Here is a 25,779-nt window from a genome sequence, read left to right as displayed (position 1 = left end):
AGACTGTTTCCTCTTCTCTTGCCCTTTTACAGATGGACATCCTTGTAATGTTTGGATTGGAAAGTGTGCCGCATACCTTGCCTTTGAAGAACCTGATGAACCTCACAAAGAAAAGCAGGGATATTGTGTTATGATCTGTTTCATATTAACATCTTTTTGGAGCTGGCTGGCAGCTTCTTACACGGTGAACAGTCAGCCACAGTAATCTGACTATTCATGCTCTCCTTTCCAGCCAGATGATGATGTGCATGTGCCTCCAATACAAATGAATACATCCTCTGTACTGGCAGAACTGAAGTGGCCAAGAGAGCAGAATATATTAATGCTGACACTGCATATGACTAGGCAAATAGACAAAATTAATGTTCTCAAACTAATAGCACTTGAGGCTCTACCTCTTCATTATCTCACTTGTAACAGTAAAAAAAAAAAATGTGTTTTGACATTACAGCATAGAAATTTTTTTATTCCCCATAGTACTGTAAAATTGAGTAACCACTTTTGTTGTTTGTCTTTATACTGCAGTTACTGATGGTACTAATTCACCGTCTGCCTCCTCCCGCTAAGTCAGCATCCCTAGAAATCACCTCACCAGGCAGTATCTGGTATCAGTCAGTCTTAAGAGAGGGCAGGTCAGCTGAGCAGGAAGCTGCCAGCTGGGCAATGATTAGGCAAGGGCAGTAGTTACATATTCACTGTCACAGCTGAAAAACTAACCGGCTGTTAGCATTTGCCTAAACGATTCTCCTAACAAAGAGGAATAAAACAGACATTAAAAACTACTGCATAGGCTAGCTAGCTGATTTAAGTTTCTTTTTCTGCCTTCTCCAGCTGTCAAGACATTGTGTGAGAGCTGCTTAACCAGATTATAATCATTTTCCTTTCTCGGAAAAAGGATACTGTGGAAAGTCAGAGCTCCAGCAGGAGTCTGTCTGTCTTGGTTGATGCTGTCTGCTGGGAGATACGGGCCATATAGGCCTGCAAAAAGTTAATTGCCATTTATTAGAAGTTGGACAGGAAGGTTTTTCATTCTTTCTACTGGGGCTAGAAATACACAGCTGCTGTGCTAGCCCTGTCACAGGTTCCCCCATTTGACTTGGCGCACAACGTGCTGTTCTGGCAGCTCCCGCCCCTAGACTTAAGTGGAAGAATTGAGTACCAGTGGTGTACGCAAACATGGGATTTCTGTGTTCCTATCTTCCTTCTGTCAAATAGGGGTACAGATAATTTGCCAGGCATGGGGAAAACAAAAATACGTTAAATACCTTTGAAGTGTTAACAAATAAATGATCGATTTCAGTGCTTGTGAAGACAGGCCCTTACATGAAGATCCCACATGTTGTACTCTTAGGGGTGGGGGGTGAAGGAAATTAAAAAAAAAAAAAAAAAAAAAGAAACGTTTGAGCATGTAATTTATCAAATACAGTAGTTGAAACTTTAGCAAGCATTTTCTGTGTGCTTCATGGTTGGGTTTTTTTGTTTGTTTTAAAAAATATGAACCTCTAATAAAATTATTTCATTCTTCATCACAGCTTCTTTATAAATTAAATCATAAACGATAGTTGCTTAGCATTATTAGTAAGCTGCAGTACTAAAAGGAGAAAGATGCAGCACAGGATTTTGACAGGAACCTCTTCTGAAAATTATCAACACCAGATCACCCTTTAACTTCCCTGGTTTGGTCTATGGTATTGGATTTAACTTCTCTCTTAGCAAGGGATGTGGGTCTAATGATTAGCATTGGTTTCTGGGAAGAGAAGAAGCCTCTCTTTGTTTATTTTTGTGACACATTGACAAATGGTTCCATTCCGGGCAAAATACAAAATCATTCTTATTGAAAGCATTTTCAGATGCGGCAATCCTAAATAATGCATGAAACATTAGATATTCTATGAAAATGACCTCCGAGTATCATCCTTTTGGCTGCCATAGTGACTCCCTTAGCTAGGGGATCACAGTATGCAACTATAGTATCCATGAAATATTTTTTCCCATTATTTGTTTATTTTTATGTTGGGGTGTGTGTCACAAAGTATATCTAGAACATAATAATTGTTTGGTTTTGAGTTCATTCATTTGCCTAGGAAATGTTGAAAGCAATTAAGTTTTATTCAGCATTTTGACATATTTTGTGCCATCTATGGCTCTATAGCAACTTAATCTTTTCATATATTTTGTTTAAAATGAGAAATGGATACTGAGTATGTAAATGAAAACCTGACCCTTTACTGACCTCTTCATTTGTTCTAAGGAGACTTAGTTGACATAATTAAATTAAAATAATATTATGAAAGGCTTGTAGTGGCAGAAAAAAAATAGACTGAAGGCTTTTACAATTTATAAACACTTTATTAGAAATGCAGTGACTGGTCATTATGTAGCTTTACTGACTTTTTATAAAAGGAAGACATTTGTTTAAAAAAAAAAATCATCCGTAGTAATAATGGCCAATTCTGCCAAAATGGAATGTGTTCTTGGAGATTTTTCTCATTGGGTTGAAATATGGCAGAGAAAATAATAATAAATTGACATGTGTTACATCTATGAGGGAAATTTTGGACATAATGCATTAACTTGTTTATTTTACTAATTCATGATATGTGGCACCATCTGTATGGCTTTGCCTGGCTAGGTATAGAAGATTCATGGATTTTGAGGTAGCCTTTTCATACAACACTACTGCAGAAAGGTTTTATGTATTTATTTTTGTAGTTTAATCTGCCAAAAGTTATCTTGCAATATTTTATAAAAATGTAATGCAAATGTGGCTGCTACAAAAAAGGACTATTAAAAATAAATTGTGAGCTAGAAAAATCTTACTTTATAATTAAAGAATTAAAAATATACCATTACAAAGTGTTTTATCTCCAGTCCTACTTTTTGTTACATGTATTAGCCTGTAGAAACCTAAAAAATTCATCTGATACCTGTGAAGCTAATTGAAGTCCTGAGGAAATTTGGGCACCTGGAAAGGGGTAACTGTAGGTGAGACTCGTCTCCCTGGGTTTACTCTGTAAAGGGAGAGACTCCATCTTTAGCTTAATCTCTTCTGTGAAGTGATGTAATTCTGTTATCTGCCTGTACTGATTATCAGGGAAGCCCCAAAGAAATTTATTTCTGTGAATACCCTTGCTGGAGTTGTACTGCTCTCGCATTTTCCCATCTTCACTCACGGTCAAACCTGTAGTTGGTACATAGCGTCCGTGTGCTGAATTACACAGTCTGGGGGTATGAGCCATGCAGCTGAATCGCATGTGGTCATAATCTTAAGGCTAAAATGTGGAAAAGCGATCATATTATGCTTTTAAAATTGTGTGCGGAACACAGGCTTCCTTTGGGGGGCAAAGCAGGGGATGATGTTTTCTTTCACAGCTAATAATTTTGCTTTATTTCTATTTATAAGACATGTACACTTGGGACTTCAGACTCAAGAAGAAGGCATGAAGTGTGTCCTGGGGAACTGGGAGGGAAAAGAAAGAGAAAAAAGCTGCAGGAAAGTTTGTGTGGCCTTTGCATCACCCTCCCCCTTTATCTTGATCTCTATTTGGGAAGGTCCCTCTCCCTTGTAGATGTCAGAGGGGTGGCTGGTGGTGTGGAGTGAGGGGAGTGAGTCAGGGGCTGAGGGTCAGGCTGGGCAACACTCTGCTCAAGGGGATTCCTGTTAAAACAGGATTAAGGACAACCAATTCCAGTCACAAGTTGTATTCTCCAGGCAGATCCCCTTGTCCCCTGAGCACTCCTGGAAGTACCAGGCACAACCTGTATGCACCAACTGAAGTCTCATAGCACAGGTGAATTTAAATGGACCCTTCAAAGTGCCATGGTCTCATTTCTCTGCAATGGCACTTTACATTTTCACCTATTATCATAGTTGCAGTAGCTTTTTTGCAAAAAATATCTGCATTAGTAAAGCCCAAAGCGGCTACAGGGAGTTGTTTTCATATTTAATCCTAAGACCTTTCACAACAGCAGCTCTTGGACTCTTCACATTGTTGCTGCTGGATCGCTTTTACTCTGGCCTTTCACCTTTCTACTGGCAAAGTCTGCAGGAGGATACTGACTATTAGGTTATGCTTTTGCATTTTTCATTAAATATTGAAATTCTGAAGTGTTGCTCTGCCTCCAGCTTGTGGAGTTGTCCTGGCACCCTCCAGGAAAGGTTGGGGGATAATAAAACTGTCTGCAGAGACTAAAACAGTTCTGCTCACTGATGGCAAGAATTTTGGTTTGATAATCGTTTTGACCCTTCAAAGTATTTGTGCAGCTTCCCTGAGAATTTTCTGTTCCTTTCAGTTGAAAATTAGCTGCTGCTTTATATATTGGGAACATAATGTAATTTTTAAAAATCTTGTAAATATTGTTGTGCCTCTGAATTTCAGTAGTCTAAAAAAATAACACCTTTATTTATATTTTCTCTGTGGTTCCCTCTCCTGGTATGTTCTGTACATTTTAGAAGAGATATTGATCTCATACTTTCTGTTCCTATGTACAGAAGGACCAACAATGGTCTACTGGAAAAATACTAGAGTTACCAGCAGCCCAGGTCAATCAGGCTCATATTTCCTGAGAATGCATGACAGTAGAATTACAAACATGTATTTTAGATTCTGTGGCACTCAGTGTTCAGTAACAAAGTTTATAAAATAAATGGGAAATACCATAAAATGATGGTCTTGCTTTAATATACTTTTCTGATCCAGATCCTTACTTCAAATTTCACTTAATTACATAATACTAGTTATAATAATATAGAAATAAATTCTAAAGTTCCATTAATATTTTACAGAAATTTTTAATGGGTTTTAAGTAGTATAAACAATATTATTTTAGACATAATGAATTGAGATACAGTAAAACAGTGCCCTGTAAACTGAAATTATTTTAGTACTGGTCCGGAACTTCAAAAAAGTTTAAGGAACGTGGCTTCTCCTTCCTTCCTGAAGCGTACAGAAGGAGTTTTGTTTCTGACTCTGATGTCAGTACATGACTGACACTTATTATGGGCTGTAGTGAGTATCAACATAGGAAAATTGAAAAATATAGTGGCAAAGTAAATTACAAAAAGAAAGCAAGATAAAGGAATGCAGCTAATAGAAAGGGTGAGTGTCATACCTGGGCCCCCTTTGATGTCCCCTACCAGTGATGGTATATATCTATCTCTTTCTGAAGAGTGCATTTGTCAGCTTGCAAGGCATTTGGGACATTAAACCATTTTGGATGAATAACTGAATGAAAATAAGCTTCAAAAGGTTTTCAGTGCTTTACAGATTTTGCTTTGGTTGAGACAAGTAATCTGCACATAAGTTTGTACAGCTCACAGAGCTGTAAACTGCCTTTGAAAATCCCTCAAATGCCCTGATCATTCTTTGGGTTCACATTGCTGCTGTAGTTTCTTGACCTGAGAAATGGGTGCCCTTGGAAGAAAAACTGTAGGAACTTGCAATGTTATACATAGTTTTGCTAAAACTTGTAGTAGACATAAAGCCTTTCACCAGAGCCCCAGGTCTGCATCTCCAGACTTCAGGAAGACAGCCCATAACTTTATAACTGAAGAGTAAATAGATACCCAGCATTAACTTTATAGCTGAAGAGTAAATAGGTACCTACCATTGACTTTTTTAACTTTGGAGAATTTTTTGGTCACCCTGATAATAATATTGGTGAAGAGCTTGAAAAATGTCTGAGTTGGGAGCACTGGATGTCTTGTCTCATTCATGGGCAGAAATCAGTATTTTACCATGCCTGGTTATTAAGATTTCCTGAGCTATTACACTTACTTATTGCATGTTATTTTCTAGGGTACCTCATGTCATTTATAAATGTACTCATTGTTTATAATCCTTGACAGAGAAGTCTTTTTCCATTTCACCATATCCCTTCATCTGTTCAGGTTCTCTCTTGCTTAAGGTCTGTTTTGTTTAAAAGTATACAATATTTAGGAAATTTATTTTGGGGGTGGGGTGGAAGAAAAGCACCCTCTTCAGTTTCCATTTTTTAAGCCAGGAAACAAAAGCCAAAGTCTACGTTCCCTGGTCAAAAAGGATCAGAGAGTATGAAATATCTCTCATTTTGTATGCTGAGAGCTTTGTGGAATATCTCCTGGGCTCTAGTAATGTCTCTTTAAGACCTGACTGCAGAGCCGTGCGTGCTGGACTATCGCCTTAAAACACAGATAGAGTTAAATGAAATCAGAAGCAATACTGTGGCTGCTCCAGTTAGTATGAGGGAATATGGAAAACTTACCTGTTTCATTGCTCGCAAAGATGATATATATGAGAGAATATCAGACATCCACAGCTGAAGGTTGCAAGAAAAACAGTGAAGGCACTGAATTGCAGTTCTTGGGTTCTACCACTTGTTGAAACAAGTTTGTCAGTTTTGACTTAGAGCACCCATCTGAGACTAAACCAACAGATATCCTCATTATTTTACAGATTTGACAGAAATATGTTGATGCATTTTTTTTTTCTAACCAGCTGTCCCAACTGAAAACAATAAATTACCTTAAATACATTAAATAGTACATAGATGCAACAGAGATGTTTCTTTCTACTTTTCTTGCATTAAGAGTAAAGAATGCAAGTTTATAGTTTTCAAACTGTCTTAAGCAAGAAGAATCTTCCACTCATGGTAAAACATCAACCTCGCAACAGCCATGCTTGAAAGTTTTTCTGGTTAACAAAATGCAGCACATCAGTACAAAAACCAGTTCTGACAGGCTATGTTGATATCAGCAGACGTTGTGGTGGAGTGCAAGTAGGAACTTCGTTACATTTTCTGCCAAGTTTGGTTGATGCCTTGCTGCAGGAACAGCTCAGTGTTTCCACTTTGAGATTTACTGAGAAACTTAATAGGAAAAGAAGTGGGATTTTGCCAGAACCTTGAAATATTTCACTTCTTTTTTTCTGGTGAGTTTTATTTACCAGTAGTGTCTTATGCCATCCCTTTTAATCTGGGTGATTTGGAAACAAGTTAAAATATTTTCATCTACAAGTCAGCAGTTAAGCAGGACTTGGGCCAGTGTGTTCCAGCGATGGTGCCTGTTCTTGGGTGAATAACCAGTCTGTAGGTGGAAGCTCTTCAGTCTGTAGATAAGAGGTTTCCAGACATGTCTGCAGTACTCACCTTGATCTTATTTTCTGTAATATCTGACACTTTTATGTCACTATTTGGAAAAATTCTGACCCATGGTAGATTGAAGTGCAGACAGCTTGTAAACCAGGTGGGTTTTTCTCTTCACTTTTGTTTCCATCAAATGTAAAAAACACTCTAATCTTTGTAAGATTGCCCTTAAAATAAGATATTCAGATCCCATAAAACTTGTGTTCTGTTTCTGTCGTACACATATCATATCAAAGTTGGACTGTGTGCGTCTTTGCAGTATGCTGATCTCGTTATGTTGTTGATTTTTTCTGCAACTATGAAGATTAGAAACATTTTTCTCTTTTGAAGTTTTGGGTAATCATTTGCATCAGAGGACTTCCATGTGTCCCAGCCTCTTGCACCTTTATGATCAGCCAGGAGACCCTCATCTGATCTCTTTCCTTTTGCTCCACCAAGTTCTCCCTCCACTCAGCACTCAGATAAGCTTAGTCACTTCAATGCTTTATGGTCTGGGAAAAAGAAAATCTATAGCATACCTATGGGAAGTATTTGACAGATGCTATGGTACTTTAGAAATGGGACAATATAAGCCCGCCTACCAATAGGTAATATTCTGGGTTTATTTTTGGTGGCACTTGAGTGAGTTCCAGTGGTACCTTCAGCTCAAGGCGAGGCAGCCAAAGGTGTTGCACAGTTTAAAGCCGTGACATTTAAGTAGAACACAAATGTGCTCTTTTTTTGTAGCCTGTACTCCGCTTTTAAAGTTTAATGGCATGTTATTATTTTGTGTGTGTGGCAGAAATCTCAAAATAATGTGTTAATATAGCTAGTGGGCAAATTAATTTCAATATATTGGTTAAACTTCAGTTATAGATACTTGACCTTTTGAAGAAGAAATTTGAGTACAACTGAGGACTTCCATCATGATGAACCAAAGATGGGGTTTCTTGGAGTTTTTGCTTTGTTTTGTTTTTTCATAATATGAGTCACATTTTAACTCAGGAGGAATATCCTATTTTCATGATTGTGCAAGTGCTAACTGATGGCTGTAGTGGCTGCTTAAGTGTAAAAGTAAAATTACATTTTTATTTATATATACATATCTGTGTGCATGTTTAGTTCTGTTTACAACTTGAAAATAAGGAAGACATTCCAGTACCTAATAAGTGTATTTATATCTAACATTCATGCTAATAATATGCTGGTCTAATATGTCACTATTCACCTAGATGCTCTGCAAAGTTGGCTAGCTTTTCTTTCATTTCAGAGGGTTTTCTAAATATTGCTGCTGGAAATTTCAAGGGTAATTTTGTAATGTAACTTTAGCAGACTTTTCATCTGAATCTCAACCAGCATTAGTTTCTAGTGGGGATTTAGCAATAAATGTGCTTTTCTCTACTCTCAGCACAAAACCTGAGGTTAATTTTGCTGTGAAGTATCTTTAGGTCTTAATTAAAGCTGAAGTTACTCATCCTGGTAAGAGTGCCCAGACAGACAATGCCTACATGTCCTACTCTATTAAATTCTCAGGTATTAAGAAGGATATACTGCATGTAGTATTTTTAACTTAAAGCCTATGCTGTATATATGCAGTATTTTAAGTTAATAAACAATTGCACTGCAGAAGGAAAAGTTAGAATTGGAGAGTGTTGTGTTAAATACAGGGAAAACAGGTGAAGTATGAGAATGTTTTCTCATGCTCAGTGTTTTTTGTAATGTCTTTAAATGTGTTATCATACACTGGTACAGTGATCTGTGTAATGGAGCTATTCATGAGCTAAAAGACTGGCCTGTTGCAAGAAGCAATTTTACAAGCCTAAGCTGAACTGGACTGAAGTAATTCAAGGTCCTGTGGTGAAATCATGGAATGCTGTCGAAGCATGGTTTCTTACACAGATATTAAGTACATTTTAAATTAATTATCTTCTCTTGATAACAGAGTATCTACTACATGTTATATTTTATTAGCATTGCCTTATATAGATGCTCATGGTTATTTTCTGTATTTCTCTTCCCCCCCATCTTAGTGGAATCGGTCGAAATTGGCCATGGGCCTCTGGCGGCAGCAGCATTTTGGCAGAATTTGGGACTTTGCATCTGGAGTTCGTACACTTGAGCCATCTGTCTGGAAACCCTGTCTTCGCTGAAAAGGTTAGACTATTCAGTCAAGATCATGTTGTAAAAGATAAATCACATGTTAGTAGACTAATACCTCTGGGGAGAGATTTGGATTTTCCTCAGTTGTATTTTCTAGATGTTTTCCTAAGCACCTTGACATGGTTTTGTATTATAAAGTGAAAAATCTCTTCCAAAATCATTGTGATGCATCTTCTTGTATATAGCACTTACCCAGCCCCATAAAACATATAATGTCTGTTTATGTTCTAAATTAGTATCACGTTAAACAATCAGACCATAGAGCTTTCTTCAGTATTTCACCTGAATGTTGTGAAAACAAAAATTGACATTATATTGGGGATCATATGTGATGCCTATAGAAAGCAAAGCACTGTGGCCGCCTTGTGTGATTTCAGCAAGTTTAGTCTTCAAAGTGCTGTGTAATATAACTGCTGTCAGAGAGGTCAGAAAGCCCTTCCATTGCACTGACCTTTGGGAAACGTGCTTTGAACTTTCTTTGGGGGAGGGAAAAAAAACAAAACCAAAAGACCACCCTTTGACAAAACAGTTGTTGTGCTTTCTAATTCTTCCAAAATTTGATAACATTGTCTTCTGGATACTTATTATTTACATGACCCATGGAAAGCAAATCCTCTTCTCCGTGCCTCAATTCCCACCTAAGCAATTTTACTTTGATATTATTTGGTGGGTAAATAGTCAGCAAGTCCTATTCTTTATAACACACAGTACCATTTATCTTCTTTTTTTTTCCTAATTAAGACTTCCACTTGTTTTGGTTTTGTATACTTACTGCAACTGCCCCATGTTAGCTAAAACTGATATTATCTATCTAATCTAATTAATAATGAGACTCCAAGTGTTTAGCAGTAGGTTTAAAATCAATGGTCAAATGTAAAATGAATACTAGTTGTACCAGACTTAAAGGACTGAATGACTTCACTGCAATACCATTGTCAGCACTGGAATAAATTTTTGTGAAACAAACTCCTAGCAATTTTAATGTATTTAGGGGTGAATTTAAACACAGAGTTTCTCTTAAACAAATCGGGGCGGGGGGGGGGGGGGCGGGGATTGGGAAGTGGCAGCACCCAGGAACAGCCAGAAACAAACTTACTAGATAACTTAATTATCTCTTGACATTTATGGTAATTTAATGTATAACATCTGTTCTACTAAGAGACAATTAAAGTGTGATGAAAGTGTGTATGTTAAAAATCTTAGCCTGTGGTTTTTTTCAAAGTAGCATCGAGCAATAGCTGCAAGATGCTGGAAATCTGTTTATGTAAGCTGCTCTGAAAACCCTTTAGAGATTGTGATTCCACAGTGCTTCGAGGCAAGCCATGCCAGGGCTGGTATGCTTGATAAAGAAGAAGAAACACTGGAATGAGCTTTGCCTGGAAGTATTCATAGAAGAATTCATTAAATGAGGTCTAGGACTCATTGCAGTCTGCATTTGGGCAATGACTGTTAGCAATGTAGTGTCAAGATGCAGAAGGCAGTTTGTGTAGCGCAACAGAAATCCTTCTGCGGCTTGGTGTAAGGTAATTTATCTTCTTTCTCAGCAGCTAGTTCACTTGCTCTCTAGGCATTCAGGGTGTTATAATGAAGCTGTCAGTACCTTTTTGTTACGATTTCTGGTCTGTGGTGCTCAGGGTCTTCATTCTCCCAAGTTGCTACATTTGCTTTTTCTGTGAATGTTAAAATTCAGTATAAATTATTTCACGTGCTCTGCAATGGATTGTGCTGCTGGATGTCTCCAGCTGCAGAGCATCTGGATTGTAATTGTTTCCCCAGGCCTCTCATTTGTAGCGAGCTCCTTAACAGTGCCAGCAGAGCGCTCAGGGCTGCGTGGGTTCCTGCTGGGCAAGCTGGCTGTATGAAGCTCCATTCCAGCAGTGCTCTCCTTCCCAGGCAAAACTGCTTTACAATTCACTTCTGCATCTGAACTAGGTGACAGGCTTAATATCTAATACCATTTCTGATTTGGGTTTATGAGGAATATAATGCTGAAGTAGCTGAGCTTAATTAAGGCAACTAGCCTCCGTGAATTTCAGTACCTCGTGGAGGGGCGAGACACTCTGTATGGAAAGTTGTGAAATTCGGAGTCTGCTTCTGTTGTGTTGTTTCATTACCGACACTTGGCACAGAAATTCCACAGTTTTGAGGAGCTCATTTACCTCATTTACCTGATGATATGAGCTTAGAGGATCTTTTTTAATAGTAATATGATTGCACAGAGGTATTCTGGTATATGTGTTGGGTAAGACTATTGTTTTTATTTTTAGGGGTATTTGTACTTTAAGACTTTTGTACTGACACTGTTTTATTTTGGTGGGAAAAATGGATCTGTGCTCAGTGTTTTGTACCCTTCCAACAGGTGATGAATATTCGAAAAGTTCTAAATCGACTGGATAAGCCAGAGGGCCTTTACCCCAACTACCTGAATCCCAGCAGTGGTCAATGGGGCCAGCGTAAGTAGATCACTTCTTTGGTACTCTGACCTGTATATCAGTGTGCTGTTTGCAGTCATTAATGCCTTTCAGTCACTGTTACGTGTTTTTTGTATATATATATATATATATATATATATATATATATATATAAAAAAAATAAAGAACTTTTATAAAGTATAAAAACTCACATTATATCTGAGGTTCTATACAGCGTAAAAGATACCACAAATATAAAGATAATAATCCTACTTGCTGTATTTTAATATACTTGTCTTTGATCTTTCAGTATAGCTTGTGCAAGCAGGGTAATGTTTTGAGTATGTATCATTTTGGAAGGAATTTGTAAACTACAAAAGTCTTTTATTCAGAAATCTAAAGTGCTCTCTAAAGTAGCTGTTTAAGGAAACATTATCAGCTCATCTGAATCAAATTCCATATTTTTAGAGTGGTGGCTCCACTGAAGATTAAAAAAAAAAAAATAAACCAAGCCTTTCCAGTTAATACCAGCTGTGATTTCTGTTGAAGTTTTATGCCAACAACTGAGGAAGCAAACTAAACAGAACTGTGTCATGGCATTAATCCCCTTGGAGCCATTACTGGAGACACCAAAATTAGAAGGGAAAGAGTATAATTAAATGCTTGAAGTATTTGAGCTTCTTAGCCCCTTCCCGATGACTGAGCCTTTTCTTGTTGTACATTGCCTTTTCTAACGTTCATAACATGTTCAAAGCTTACGTATTGTGAGGGGTCATGATTTTAGAGACCCTGCTTCTATTTCCACTTTTCCTAGTTGGGTTCAGTCTACCACCATCCCATTCATGTGGCTAATGTTTTCATATTTTTTCTCCCCTACATTACTGAAAGAAAACAAGCAAGATATGCTGTCTTGATCTGAAAGTACATGGGCAGATAAGATGATCCTGTAGATTATCAGTGTTGGAGCTGGTTAGACAATACAAGAGAGGGAAAGGTCTGGAGATGGTTTTGGATATAATAGCTTGTTTTGGATGCAGCTAAGGTGGAAGTGAGGTTCTGGAGTCCTTATGGGACTGGCCACAGTATGGAAAGATAAGATAATTTTCACAAAGGCAAAGAACAAATGTTTTATTGAATAAAATATATTTTTGAATGCCTTGTATCACACTTTGAATTAAAATGATGTCCAAAAAGTTTGTGCTGCTCAGTTGTATTGTCCCATTAAGGCAAAGGCTGTTTCCCTTTATGAATTAGAAGTATGCCCGTCAATTTAGAAAGCCTTGTAGTCTGCTATGCTCTGAGGCTTCCTTCAGGTCACCGTGCCACAAGGCCTGTGGCAGCTCAGCGTGCATAACCATCAACTCCAGTTGGCATGTTGGTATAAACCCTGACATCCATTTACAGATCTGAGAGATGTATGCCCACTTGTTACCCATGGTGGTTTAGCACAGCTTTGTAAAATATTAAAACCTCCCCCTGGAATAGGCACTGGGTTTGGTTAGAAGGCCACCTCAGCATCTGTGAGCCAGGTCCAGTTACCTCCTTCCTCGGCTTCAGTCACAGAAACTCGGCTTTTTGGTGAGTTGCAGGAGAGCAGATCTTTCTAGTGGCTGACACCATCATTGTCTCTGCCTTATATATTTTAAAGCAGTCAAATACTTATTCTGTCTTATGGCCTTTGCCATTTCCATATTTTTAATATTATTGTGTTTTATGTACTCCTCGTTCTCACTAAATGCCAGTTTTTATTGGTGTGCACAGGAAAACTTACAGTTTTTACCAGCTTTGCTTTCCAATAGCATGTATGTAGTATTGACAAAGAAATAGCTTCCTGCACATGCAAATGATGGACACGGATGTTGACGCAGGTCAGCCCCTTGCATGCTGAAGCAGCAAAAGCAAATTCAGTTTTGTTGCGTCTCTTCCAATTCAGTTGCCTCCGTTCGCAGACACTGATTTATTAATTTTTTTCCCATAGTAGATTTGAGATTGCTTTTCTACGCTGTTTTCAGTTGATTACAACAGGAAACAAAAACAAACCTAAAGTCTTAATTTGTACAAGACAGAAGTGTTATCTCTCAAACATCAAGTGGGGACAGAGGAATAGTTTCTGAACAGTTCTCTAGCAATGCTGTAACTGTGAAGGACACTGCTGGATCACTGCCATTGTTCCTGTAAATTCATTTAGCCCTTGTTATTTTGACAGTAAACTGACAGTGATTTGCTGCAGCGTGCGTCAATTGGATTTGTCTACTGCAATAATGTATATAATAACAGGGCTTATTATTGATGAAACTGTGCTTGTGCTATTTAGCTTGCAAATGTCAGAGGTTTCTATGGTAATTTATTTAGGAAACCGTAAAGGTCATTTAAATGCTGCTGTTCAAAGATCAGCCTTTGATCGTAGAAAATGTTCTCATTTTTTTCAAGAAGCCTCTTTTCCTTTTAGATCATGAACATTTAATTAAATAAATGGTGTATTCTTTCCAGAAATGTGATATATCTCATTCAAAAGACGGGGATGGGGGGAAGACGTTTATAACTCAGGTCTGATGGTACAATGTATTTGTTAGGCAATGGGACAGGATACATTTGGAAAACTAAATTATGTCACAGGCTAGTGGAGGAAAAAAGACACTGTTAATAAAGTTTGAATAGAAAAAAAGTTTATCTTCCAGATTTGCATGGCTTTGCAACCTATTCAGAAGGTGAAAGGAGGCATTTCGTGAAGAGAAGATACTAAGGAGTTTAAAAATAAATTATCTGTTCTTTTGAATTCCACCAGCAGAGGGATAACTTTGAAGCTAAGATCAGAATTAGACATTGGGAAGTGTGAGCTCTATACCACTAAACCTTCTGCATCTCACTTTACAAGCCTGGATTACCCCATGCATGTTTTGCTTTTCTCATGGCCAGAATTTTGTGGTATGACTTACAGACTTCCTGCATGATATATGTAACCACATCTGCATCCTGGATGTCTTGGGTGGAATTAGTGGACCCCTTCCTCACTGTAAAATTAATGGTTATAAATGAGTAGTCCTGGTAAAGCACTCTGAAATCCTTTCACTGGACTTGATAAATGCCAAATCCTTTAATGTTACCAGGCAGCACCAACTTAGACAAGAAAACCTCTAGCTAGTGTTCTTAATTTAATGGAGTTTAGAGAAACAATTTACATATACATATATATAGAGAGAGAAAGGTGTAGTATTTCATGTGTCTAGGGGATCTATGCTGAAATCGTGATAGCCCATTACAATTTTGCCAAGAATCTTTTAGGTTTCTAGGCAGCAAGTGAGTGCAACCTCATGTGAGCAGCTGAGACCATTGCTAACTTTCACATCACTGGTGCAACTGACATCGAACGGTCTGATCTGTGTGGTGTTAGTGTTTGCAGGGTTATGTCCTAAACGTGTGCAATTGAATAATCACAGCATTCGTAGTACCAGATCATTTCACATAGTAAGCATAGGGCAGAATAAAGCAGTGTGATAGCAATAATCCTCTGTAGATGTGGCAAAGTCTTTTTTTTTTTCCTTCCAGAACTACTGCTGAGTTCTGAGAGCAGCCAGATGTTCAAAAATGTAGTATTATTTTTAAACATATGGATTGGCATTTTGAAATGCCATTAAATAACCTGAAATTCAACTCTGCAGTAAGGAGCTAAAACGTTCTGGCCTTTTTTATGAAGTGACTTAAATAAAGCATTTTCTACTTTTTTTCCTGGTTTTAGAATAAAAAAGATCTTAGATTAACACATTTTGTATGGGTTAGACTACATGACTTAGATGTTAAAAATACAAATTCTTGTTTCTTTGCCATGAACTCCTGTGGCACGACATTAAATAACTATGGTGCTTTAGCTTGATGAAAAACTTAGCAATTAAAGAAGTAAGTCTCTGTCTATACCAGTTAGGTTCATCCTAAGGTTCAAAGCTTACATTTATTAAAGATTGTTGTAGAAAGAGATCATTAAATGCACTGTTTCAAACTGAATTGTATTTTATTGCCCAGGCTGAAGATGAAATTACTGTTCAATCTCTTTCTTCCCTTTTAAGATCACGTCTCCATTGGAGGGCTTGGGGATAGTTTTTATGAATATTTGCTTAAGGCATGGCTGATGTCAGACAAGACAGATGAAGAAGGCAAGAAAATGTATTATGATGCTGTTCAGGTAAATAAGATATTTAAATCTTCCTTTCCATAATAATCTAATCTATAATAAACCTAAAGACACAGGCTCTGGGGACAATGTGAGAGATTTATGTCTTTGCCACCACACTGTGGGTTTTTTAAAGAATTAGTTTCTCTTTTAAAAAGACTTCATCAAATATAAATGCTAGAGGAACACAGATACTGTGGGAAAGGGGAGAGTCTTGAAGTACAGCCATTTTTTTTCCAACTGCAATACAGTCACTTCTCTCTGACACTGGAGAAGAAAAGTATAAAATATGCAACAAAAAATGCATCTACAAGTATCTCCCAGATAGAAGCTCAATTCTTTTTTCCTCAGTCTTCCCCAAATATATTCTTTTTGTCCTTTTTCCTTATATCCAGGAGGGGTTCCTCTCTTGTGTTTCAACCTCATATTTCAGCCATTAGAGTGTTTTGCTTGTGGTCAACACAGGGATCAATATATTATGGTAGATAATTATAAATGAAAATAGAAGTTTTTGTTGCACAATGACTTTTTGTTACAAGAGGCATATGTTTGCCAGCTTCTGTGAAATAGCCAATTATTCAAATTGGACACAAGAGAAAGTTTTCAAAAATCAGAATTGTTCATACTTACATTTCTATGTGGTATTTTATTTATGATCCTTCTGGTCTGCAGTTTGCTTTGTTATTGATGGTATTTCTTTAATATGATGTTTTGGGAGAAATAATGGTTTTGTGAAACCAGATTGAGACTTGAGAAGTATTAAGTTTAAATTCATATTTACAGGCTTTCCTTCTGGTCTTGGGCAAATGACCTATTTTCTCAGTTCTTTGCTTTCACATATATACATATTAAAAAAGGAGGATAATATTACTTCTTTTTTCCCCATCCTTTCATCTGTTTTCATCTGTTTTCATCTGAAGCTCTCTAGGGTTAGGACTTCTATCTCTTATTAACTGTATGTATGTACAGTGCCTCTGTAGACAAGACTTCGAGATGCTAAGAAATATCTTCTTATTTTTTCATACATCTTGAAATGCGCTGTCCCTGGGGAAGAGACATAAGTCTCCCTTTACTTCCCATACCACAAAAAGTGGTGACATTAAAAAAATACAACCCTGGCTCATTGCAACTATCTTTTTTTTTATTAGAGAGAAAAGTGATATGTGATGATTTGAGGGAGGGTGTGATCTCTGGTGGTAGTAAATTGGACGAACAAGTATCCTCTGCTAAGAAAATCCTGCCTTTAATTTCGTAAGTGCAGATTTGGATGCAGTCGGCCTCATTTTCACCACTAACGTGGTTTCAGCTTCAGAGCAAAAGGTGGATTTTAAATTAGGTTTGAGTGCATTTGAGGCTATAACATAAGAACAGTGATACTGTAATAGCTCAGCCATTAGGTTGGCAGCCAAAAAGAGAGAACAAAGTGTATGATAATACGATATCAATTCATCTTACCATGGAAGGCATTTTGAAGCACCTCAAAGCTGCTTCTAGTCTTCTACTTCCACTAGTTTAATAACGTCAGGTTTTTCTTTTAAATACATTCTTACACAAGGTAAGCACCAGTGCATAGGCACATGCAGTAAAAAAAGGTGCTTTTTTCTAGTACAGCTATTCTGGAAAACACTGCAGGTAGAATATCCCAAATATGGTGTGACCATCACCCTTGTTGACAGGACCGTGAGCGCATTGCCTCCCATCCTGCCAGGGAGCAGCAGGGGCGCGTTGGTCCCAGCTGATAACAGAGAGTCCAAGAGACCCAGTGCTTTGATGATGGCCAGCACTGGGCTGCTCCTACTAAGGCTGAAGGTTCATCTTCCACTGACTTGAGCACAGCTGGAGTGAGGTACATCAGGAAGTCTCGCTCACCTTACGCCACACAAGCGGGTGTGCTGTCCCATGTCACCTGCACAGTGGCAGTGTGCCTGTGTCCCTCCTGAGCCAGCCCAAACTGCCCAGCACGTGGGGAGCTACCTGCTGTTGGCTGGTCATGGGGAAGAGGGCCAGGAGCACTCCAAGGGGGATTGCAGCAAGAAGCATGGCTTCTTGCTTTTTTTAAACTCACACCTTAGCTACACTGGGATAACGACCTCCTCAGGTACGAAAGTTGTCACAAACATCCCGAGGGCCCCACAGGAAGCAGAAGTGGTGATGGCCACCACACTGCGCAGCCAGTTCTCCCTGCTCAGGGTTGAGTTGGGGAAGCAGAGTTGCCTCGTCAGCAGCATCACCAAATGTGGCAATATTAATGAGAGAGTCTGTTTGAGAGGACGAAATGATCACTAAATATGTGCTAGATTTCACCATGCCGCTGGTTGAATGCTATTTCCAGTATTTTCTGAGCGATGACATTCATGCTCTCTGTGTTCTATACTGAGGTACATCTGTACCAAGGCTGAAATTGTACATGCAGCATGTTGAGGTATAGTTTGATGTTGTAGTGTAGCTTGTTCAGAAAACAGCAGGGAAGTTGTGGTCTCACAGAAACAGCAAACTGTTTGGGCCCCATTGAGATGCCAGGTTCTTCACCGGAGTAACTAGCTTGTTTTGAAATCCATCCTGCTACTGACTTTATTGCTATCGATCCCTTACTTATCTAAATTAAAGCTAATTTAAGTGTCTGCACAAGCTGCAGTCTTTCTTTATGACTAAGTCTACACGGTTTGGGCATTCTGAGTCTGCTTCGTATTTTCTTAGATAAATTTCCCCTGATGGTTTCAGAATCTTTTTAAGACTATGCCAAAGGGAACGGCATGATTATTCCTGACCATTCAGTCCAGCACATACCCACCAAATTCTGAAAGAGCAATGTGAAAGTTTGATGTCTAATTCAATATCTTCCACTATCCAGAAACCACAAATGAAAATATATGGTGAGTTATAGTTCACTGTGAAAAGCTGAAATTTATTTAGATAAAGCTTTGGGGTTATTTCTTACGTTGTTCTGTAACTTATATTAAAAACAAAGCATTCTTTCTATTGGAATTTTTGTAGCATCTATAGATTGATTTATGGCTTAAGTTAAAAGCAATAACTAAGCTGTCAAACTAGATTTAAAAACTTTTTCTGTTTGCCATGAATAAGATGCGTAGTTGACTGCTGCCATTTAAAGAAGAGTTTATTTCTAATGGGAAAAGGGACAGAGTCTTGATTTGAATGCCAGAGCATAATATGAATGTATTCATAAGGCCATCAGAGGGATTCATAAACTCTAGAATTAGTACAAAAAGACAAGTGAATGTATTTTTAACGTAAGTTATTTTTCTCTTTTGAAAAGCAATGCATATAATGTCCCATTTCACATAATACAGGAAGTAAGAGATCTTCTTAAACTGGTTTGAAGACTGTAAGAGGAATGAAGGACCTCCCTTATGAGGACAGGCTGAGAGAGTTGGGGTTGTTCAGCCTGGAGAAGAGAAGGCTCCAGGGAGACCTTATAGTGGCCTTACAGTACTTAAAGGGCGCCCACAGGACAGATGGGGAGGGACTCTTTACCAGGGACTGCAGTGGTAGGACAAGGGGTAACGGTTTTAAACTGACAGAGGGTAGGTTTAGATTAGATGTTAGGAAGACATTCTCTGCTGTGAGGGTGGTGAGACACTGGAACAGGTTGCCCAGAGAAGCTGTGGCTGCCCCCTCCCTGGCAGTGTTCAAGGCCAGGTTGGACGGGGCTTTGAGCAACCAGATCTAGTGGAAGGTGTCCCTGCCCATGGCAGGGGGGTTGGAACTAGATGATCTTAAGGTCCTTTCCAACCCAAACCATTCTATGATTCTATGGTTTCAGTGGATAGCATGCAGCATTTAGTTACAAAACACACGTGTGTTCAGATTTTAGTCATATTTTGAGGATGTAACTGCCCACGGAATAATCTATCAGCCTTTGCAAGTATCCAGGACAGGAACCATCCCACTCTTTTCAGTTAACACAGTTGATCTCTGAGACACAACTGAGTAGGTTTAGTAAGAGGACATTATAATTTAGAGCAAAAACGGACCTTGTGGGTTCACTTACATCTAGTCTAACAACAGCAGTATCACGAGCAACTGCATCAAATTCTCCCCTCTTGAATGTGTCAGCCCTTGTTTTCTAAGCTGAAGGGCAATTGTCCCACTACTCCTGTTTATAGGTTGTCTCACACTTGATGTCTGATGGTCAGGTATCTTTTCCAAATTTTCCCATTATATTTATTTATGGCCATTGCTGCAAACTTTGCATCTTAAATATTTCTTCTCTCTCTCTGACACTGCCTTCATCCCCTCCTCAGTGTATTTCTAGAGAAGTGGCATATCTAAAGGCTGTAAAGAGAGTAGTAACTTGGCCCAGAAGAACTTCACAGGAAGAGGGAGAATCCCTTGCCAGCACTTGCCAAGCAGCTCGGTTCAGTGCAGCCCACGGTGGCCCCATGCTATCAGAGAGGTAAAGCCACTGCGATCTGCAGTTTTACCTTTTGAGAGGGTAGTTTACTTTTAGACATGTAGATTGTTTAATTTTTCTTACTGGGTTACAACTGCTCAGAAATTTGTGACAAGAAAACTAGTGATATCCGGAGAACCTTGCACGTGGAAGTAGAAACAATGGAAATAGCAAAAAGAAGAATAGGTGTTGTGAAGCAGTGCCACAGCCGTTCTCTGCCAGATTTCAACAGCACTCCTGAAAGTCAGCCTGCTGCTAGGCTGGGCTGCGTGATTAAGGAATGCAGTAACCTTTTATGGGTATCCAAAGGCAAAAAAGTAATTTTTGGCCTCAGGATTTTGAGTATTGGACAGAAAATATATAAGATCACTTTTTAATTTTTTATATTTTTTTGGCACATTGCTAACTTTTGAGACTAGCTTTGATATACTCAATTTGTACTCTGCCAAAGCAAGCTATATGGTTTTGATTTTGGTTTGGGTTTGGGGTTTTTTTGTGTATTTAATTGTCAGCATTAAATAGCAAATATTTTTCAGAGCTGTTGAGATTTCAGCCTTTCAGATAAACAAAACAAATCCATATAGACTCCTTTCTCATTGAAATGAGGGAGAGAACAAAGTGTTGTTAGCAAACTGAAAACATGATACTGGCAGATCAGCCCTTTCCAGCTCCAGAGTTTCATGAGGGTCTATTTAACTGTGGTGACAGTCTGGTGGCTGGTCTGTGCTGATTGCAGTTTCCATTTAGTTGCTTGAAGTGGTTTGCTTTGTGGCTGTAGTGATCTTAAAAACTGCATAACTGATGGGGACAATGACAGAACTGCAACGACTTAATTAGAATAGTTTGTCATACTGGGTAAAGCCAAAAGTATATTAATGAATCGAACATTCAATACTTGAGCACTTCTTGGCATTGAAGGAAATATGTAAATAGGGCAGGCAGAGTGGTGCAATAGGAGCCCATCTTCAGAACGAAACAGTCAGTGCAGGGGACCCAGCATTCCCTCTGCATACATTTTTTGGGAGAGGGGAGGTATTGTCTATAACTTAAATGTGTAAAAATGAACAAATAGGCAGTTTATTTACATATTTTGTCAGCTGTCATGTTTAAAATATTTATCACCCAGCTGCACTGGTGTTCTGCACGTAGCGATAGTATAGCTGTATTATGTAGGAACACAAGATTCATTACGCTTAACAGACAAGAACGTCCAGAGGGCTCACTGCTCCTTTTTATTCTCTTCTCTATATTTCCCCTCTTGACAGTTTTGAGGCTTTCTACAACTGCTTACAGAAAGCATCAAGACTAAAGACAGGCTTCTGCAGATTTTTAAATTGTTAATAATTTACTTATAACTGCACCATGTCTATGTTTTGGTCTATAAAAAGTACTTAAATTTTTGTTTGTTTATAGACTGTCAGGAGAAGCAGCAAGCTAAAATGTTGTTAGAACTCTAATGAGGGTTTTAACTAGAAAAGTCCTGTGAGAGAAGTTGTCCCCTTTTTGTTCGTGGCTTTGCTCTTGTTGTCAGAGCAGCCGTGTCCTTACTACTTCTGCTATATTCCCTTCCTTTTTTGACAGCAAAAAAGCTTGTCAGGAGTGATAGATATTTTTTCTAGAATATTCAGAAAATACATAATGTAACATTTTGAGAGTGACTTGCTTTGATTCATGCCATTCCATTAATACTGTTTTACAAATATGAATAAATCTAGCCTTCTGGTAGCAGACAGCATTAAATACGTCTAGTGCAAGAGCACTGGTGCTCTTAGAGACACTAATAGATCTATAAGGGGAAAAAACCATAATTAGATTTTTAGACAAAAGTAAATTATCAGTTTTCCCCTAGAACTTAATAATCTTTTTAGTGATCAGATGGATAGGTATCATAGTAGTTAAATGTTTGCCCATGTTTCCATTTTAAAAACTTAGGCATCTCCATTATAAGCATTCATATTTCATTTCACATGTAAGCTTGTCTGTGTAACGCATCTTAAATCCAAAAGCAGTAAGTGCCTTATTGCTTTCAAAATATTTCTTATATATTGTGTTTAAACAAATGAAAGTTCTGTGTTCAGATTTCAGTTTTGATTTTTCAAGTGCAGTTTAGTAAGCAGTGAGGATAAGAAGATACCACTTTTCTTTGGCAGAAGTATTTAAATAAATTGTAACAAGGGCTTGAACTTCCTATTCCATCCTAGTTTTTCTGACTGTATGCTTTCACGTGATTCATGAATCTTGTAATACATATTTAAAATCTGTATGAACAATATTTAAGAAAACAGAATCAAGTAATAAATATAATTTTTTTTTTTAAAAGTGCAATGTTTTTCTTCCATCTCCAAAACAGCTGTAATAATGGAACAATGCAAATCTTAAACTTTTCATACTAAAACTCCCTGGAATTTTGGATAAAGGATAAATTTGATGAATTATGAAGATTGCTGAAGAAAAGTATCTATTGCCTTAGATCAACTCAACAGAGAAAACATGAGGGAAGTAACTTAAAGTCAAGAAAAAAGGCAATTGACTTATAAACTCACAGCATGCAAACCCACAGTAATACTGACCTGCCTGCTGTGTGCTCTTTCAAAGCAACAAAATGTATTGGTGCAAGCCATAAATATTAAAATAAATAAGTAAGCATTTGACATTATACATATTTGAATTACTGGAAACATCACGTGGTAGAATTCTCTTTCATACTCACTGTTGCTTCAAACTGTCAAAATAGTGTTTATGAAGAAGATTCCTAGGGGAAGAAAAATATATTAAAAGTTTGGGCTGAAATAATTTATAGTACTTTGTTGTAGAACCCTGCAGAGTTGTAATTATCCCCAAAACAAACATTATAAACCCTGGAAATTTAGAACTAGGATCATCTTTTTGAAGTTTTGAATTTATTAAGAGATGGAAATATGTAACTATGACTTGCAAGACAGTTTTATCTCCAGCTACAGTGACATCTTGAGGTGGGAAATGAAACACCTGTTTTTTGTTGTTAAAATGGCAGTAGTCATTGAAATTCATTAATCATAATTAAAGTGTTATTGTAAAAGGAGAGGTAAAATGCCCAAGTGCTAGAGGAAGTAGAACTGCAGTTTGACATTGCATTTTGAGGTTTGTAATTTGTTATCCCTGCTCCTTTATCAGAGTTAACTTTTTTTGTGGCACACGTTTATTTCAAATTGAGCAACTTTGAGGTACAGAACATTCTTCCTGAGAAGTCTCCATCTGTGCTCTGTAGGCATCTCAATGTTTTTATTACCTGTCAGCATAATCCACCAAGAGGATACTCTCTATTAAAAATAAGCTTGTTGATTGGGTTTTTTACTCAAGTTCTGTATCCTCAATGTTTCTCTATAAGCACTCCAGCTCAACATCCTAAAGAACTCAAAGGGTGAATGAAGACCTTCCCAATCACAAAATCGAGTCAGAGATTGAGGAAGGAGTGTAGTGAAGGCAGCATTTAAGCTGTGTGAAAAGCTTAAAGGAGTGAAGAACTGAATGAAGGAAAATGAGTATTTATTATGAGGGTCCAGTTCTGTTCAATTTTGCAATTGTAAGGACTGGCAGTATAATGTAAAGGTAAGGAACAGGGTGATAAGCAGAGAATGCAAAACATATCACCTTAAGAAAGGAAATGGGGAGCAAATCAGGTTGGGAAAAATTGAAGAGTTTCTCTGTACTGTCAATAACAGAGATTACACACAGGTGCAATGTGCAATCCTCTAACCTAAACAAGTCATAATGTCTCATTCACTGCAGTCCTTCCAGTGTGACAGATAGGCAAGGGCATAATTTTAACATGTGAACTCATGAGAAAGATGCCAGGAGTAATACAACGTGCACTTGAGTCACAATTCAAACTGTAAAAGGGACTCTTAGTGTTTCTAATTGAGTGCTCAAGCATTTTTATAGTTGTTGTATAGAAGGAATAATTTCCCACAAGATGGAAAAAAAAGTAATTTAGCTAAAGGCTTTATTGCACTGAGGACTGTGAGCAGAGCCTTACATAAAAGCACAAAATAAAAATAATTGTCAGGAACTGTATCAGCCGTAAAAGTTAGTCTGGCTATAAGAAAGAGCTTGTAGATACACGACAAACCATATGCCGTATCAGCTTTAAATGTAGCAAATTTATTTCTTTAAATGTCTGTCAAATGTTTATTTTCCTTTAGTTTCTCTTCCTTCCTGTCCTTTTCTGTCCGGGATGGTCTAAAGTTAGGTTGTCTCCATTTGCTTTTTTTTAAATTTTTTATAAAATTAAAGGGAGCTATTGCTCCCTTTGGGAACGTACATTTGCAGCCACTTTTTCTTTGCAACCTTTTATGTTGCACAGTCTCTCTGCTTTACCTTGATGGAAAGAAAGAAATTACTATTTGAATTGCACAAATACATTCTGGAAAACAGTAAAATGAGATTTCCATTTACTTAAAAGAAAAACTGTACCAGCTCCAAACAATTATCCATCAATAATGTATTTTCAGCTAATCAAAGACCACATTCTTCTAGCTTTCTTCATTATTTGCAGATACTGTATATTGGTTTATATTGAGAACATTCATTACAGTAAAATGAAATAATAATCTCTATAGTGATAAATATGATACCACCTGATCTGCAAGCAGTACAGGAAGGAATTATTTGTAGGTGGGGACCAAGTTATAATAGAGCTGCAATTCAAATAAGCATATTCTTTTTTTAAGTGTGTAGATAATTATATCAAAATAAAAGTAAATTGATTCTAAGTATGAAATTCAGAATTAATTCTACCAAATGGAGCTTTTCACTTGGGCAGATCTTTGTCACCTGTTCTCCTTTTACAATAACTTGTTTTGGTAACTTGATTTTCCTGCCAGAACTGTGCCCACGGCACTGCAGATAGCAAGTAGCATTTCCCTATGGGTTGCTAACCCTGCCTTTCCATCCTGCTGCTCAAGTTCAGGCACCCTTACTATATCTTTGTTTAAACCGATAGTATTTCTTCTCGTCCTAGTACTTTCTCAACTTTGCGTTCCAAGTTTTTTTATACTTAAAACAATTGCCCATGTATTCCTGCTAGTGATTTAGTCCTGCTCTAGGCCTCAAGCTTATTTAAAAAATGAATGTCTTTCAGTAAGTTCAGTCCAGCCTGATGGCACTTACAACCTTTGTGAAACTCACTGAAAAATATTTCGATGTTCTGCTCACAGAATTACATATTGCAACCACAAAAAAATATCCAAAAATGTGAATAGCAGTTTTGTGAATTTCCAATAGATGGATGATAGATGGCACTTTGGCAGTTTGGGTATAGATTCAGAATTGATAATTGAAAGAGTATTGATTTTTGTTTATTGTTTACTTTGAAAATATTTTATTATACTAATGCATTATACAAACATTATACATTCCAGGCGTAGTGTTTTAACAATATTTGGAAGTAAATTCTGAAATTAAACTATAGGTAGATTGGACTTGTGGGAAAAAAGAAGGTTTTACCACATCTTAATGCTGCAAATACTGTTACTGATACAGGAGTTCAA

General features: G+C 37.6%; 1 protein-coding gene across 1 annotated transcript in view; it reads left to right on the top strand.

Annotated features, from left to right (window-relative positions):
* MAN1A1 (mannosidase alpha class 1A member 1) overlaps positions 1-25,779 on the top strand; it is a 151,994-nt gene that overhangs the window by 110,965 nt on the left and 15,250 nt on the right. Inside the window, exons 6-8 of the mRNA XM_074862390.1 lie at positions 9,132-9,255; positions 11,621-11,714; positions 15,734-15,849. Coding sequence (XP_074718491.1) covers positions 9,132-9,255; positions 11,621-11,714; positions 15,734-15,849 — 334 coding nt within the window. The remainder of the gene's footprint in view (positions 1-9,131; positions 9,256-11,620; positions 11,715-15,733; positions 15,850-25,779) is intronic.

Source organism: Strix uralensis, chromosome 3, assembly GCF_047716275.1.
Source record: "Strix uralensis isolate ZFMK-TIS-50842 chromosome 3, bStrUra1, whole genome shotgun sequence".
In the NCBI taxonomy this organism is placed as follows: domain Eukaryota; kingdom Metazoa; phylum Chordata; class Aves; order Strigiformes; family Strigidae; genus Strix; species Strix uralensis.
This window is presented reverse-complemented; position numbering and strand designations above follow the sequence as displayed.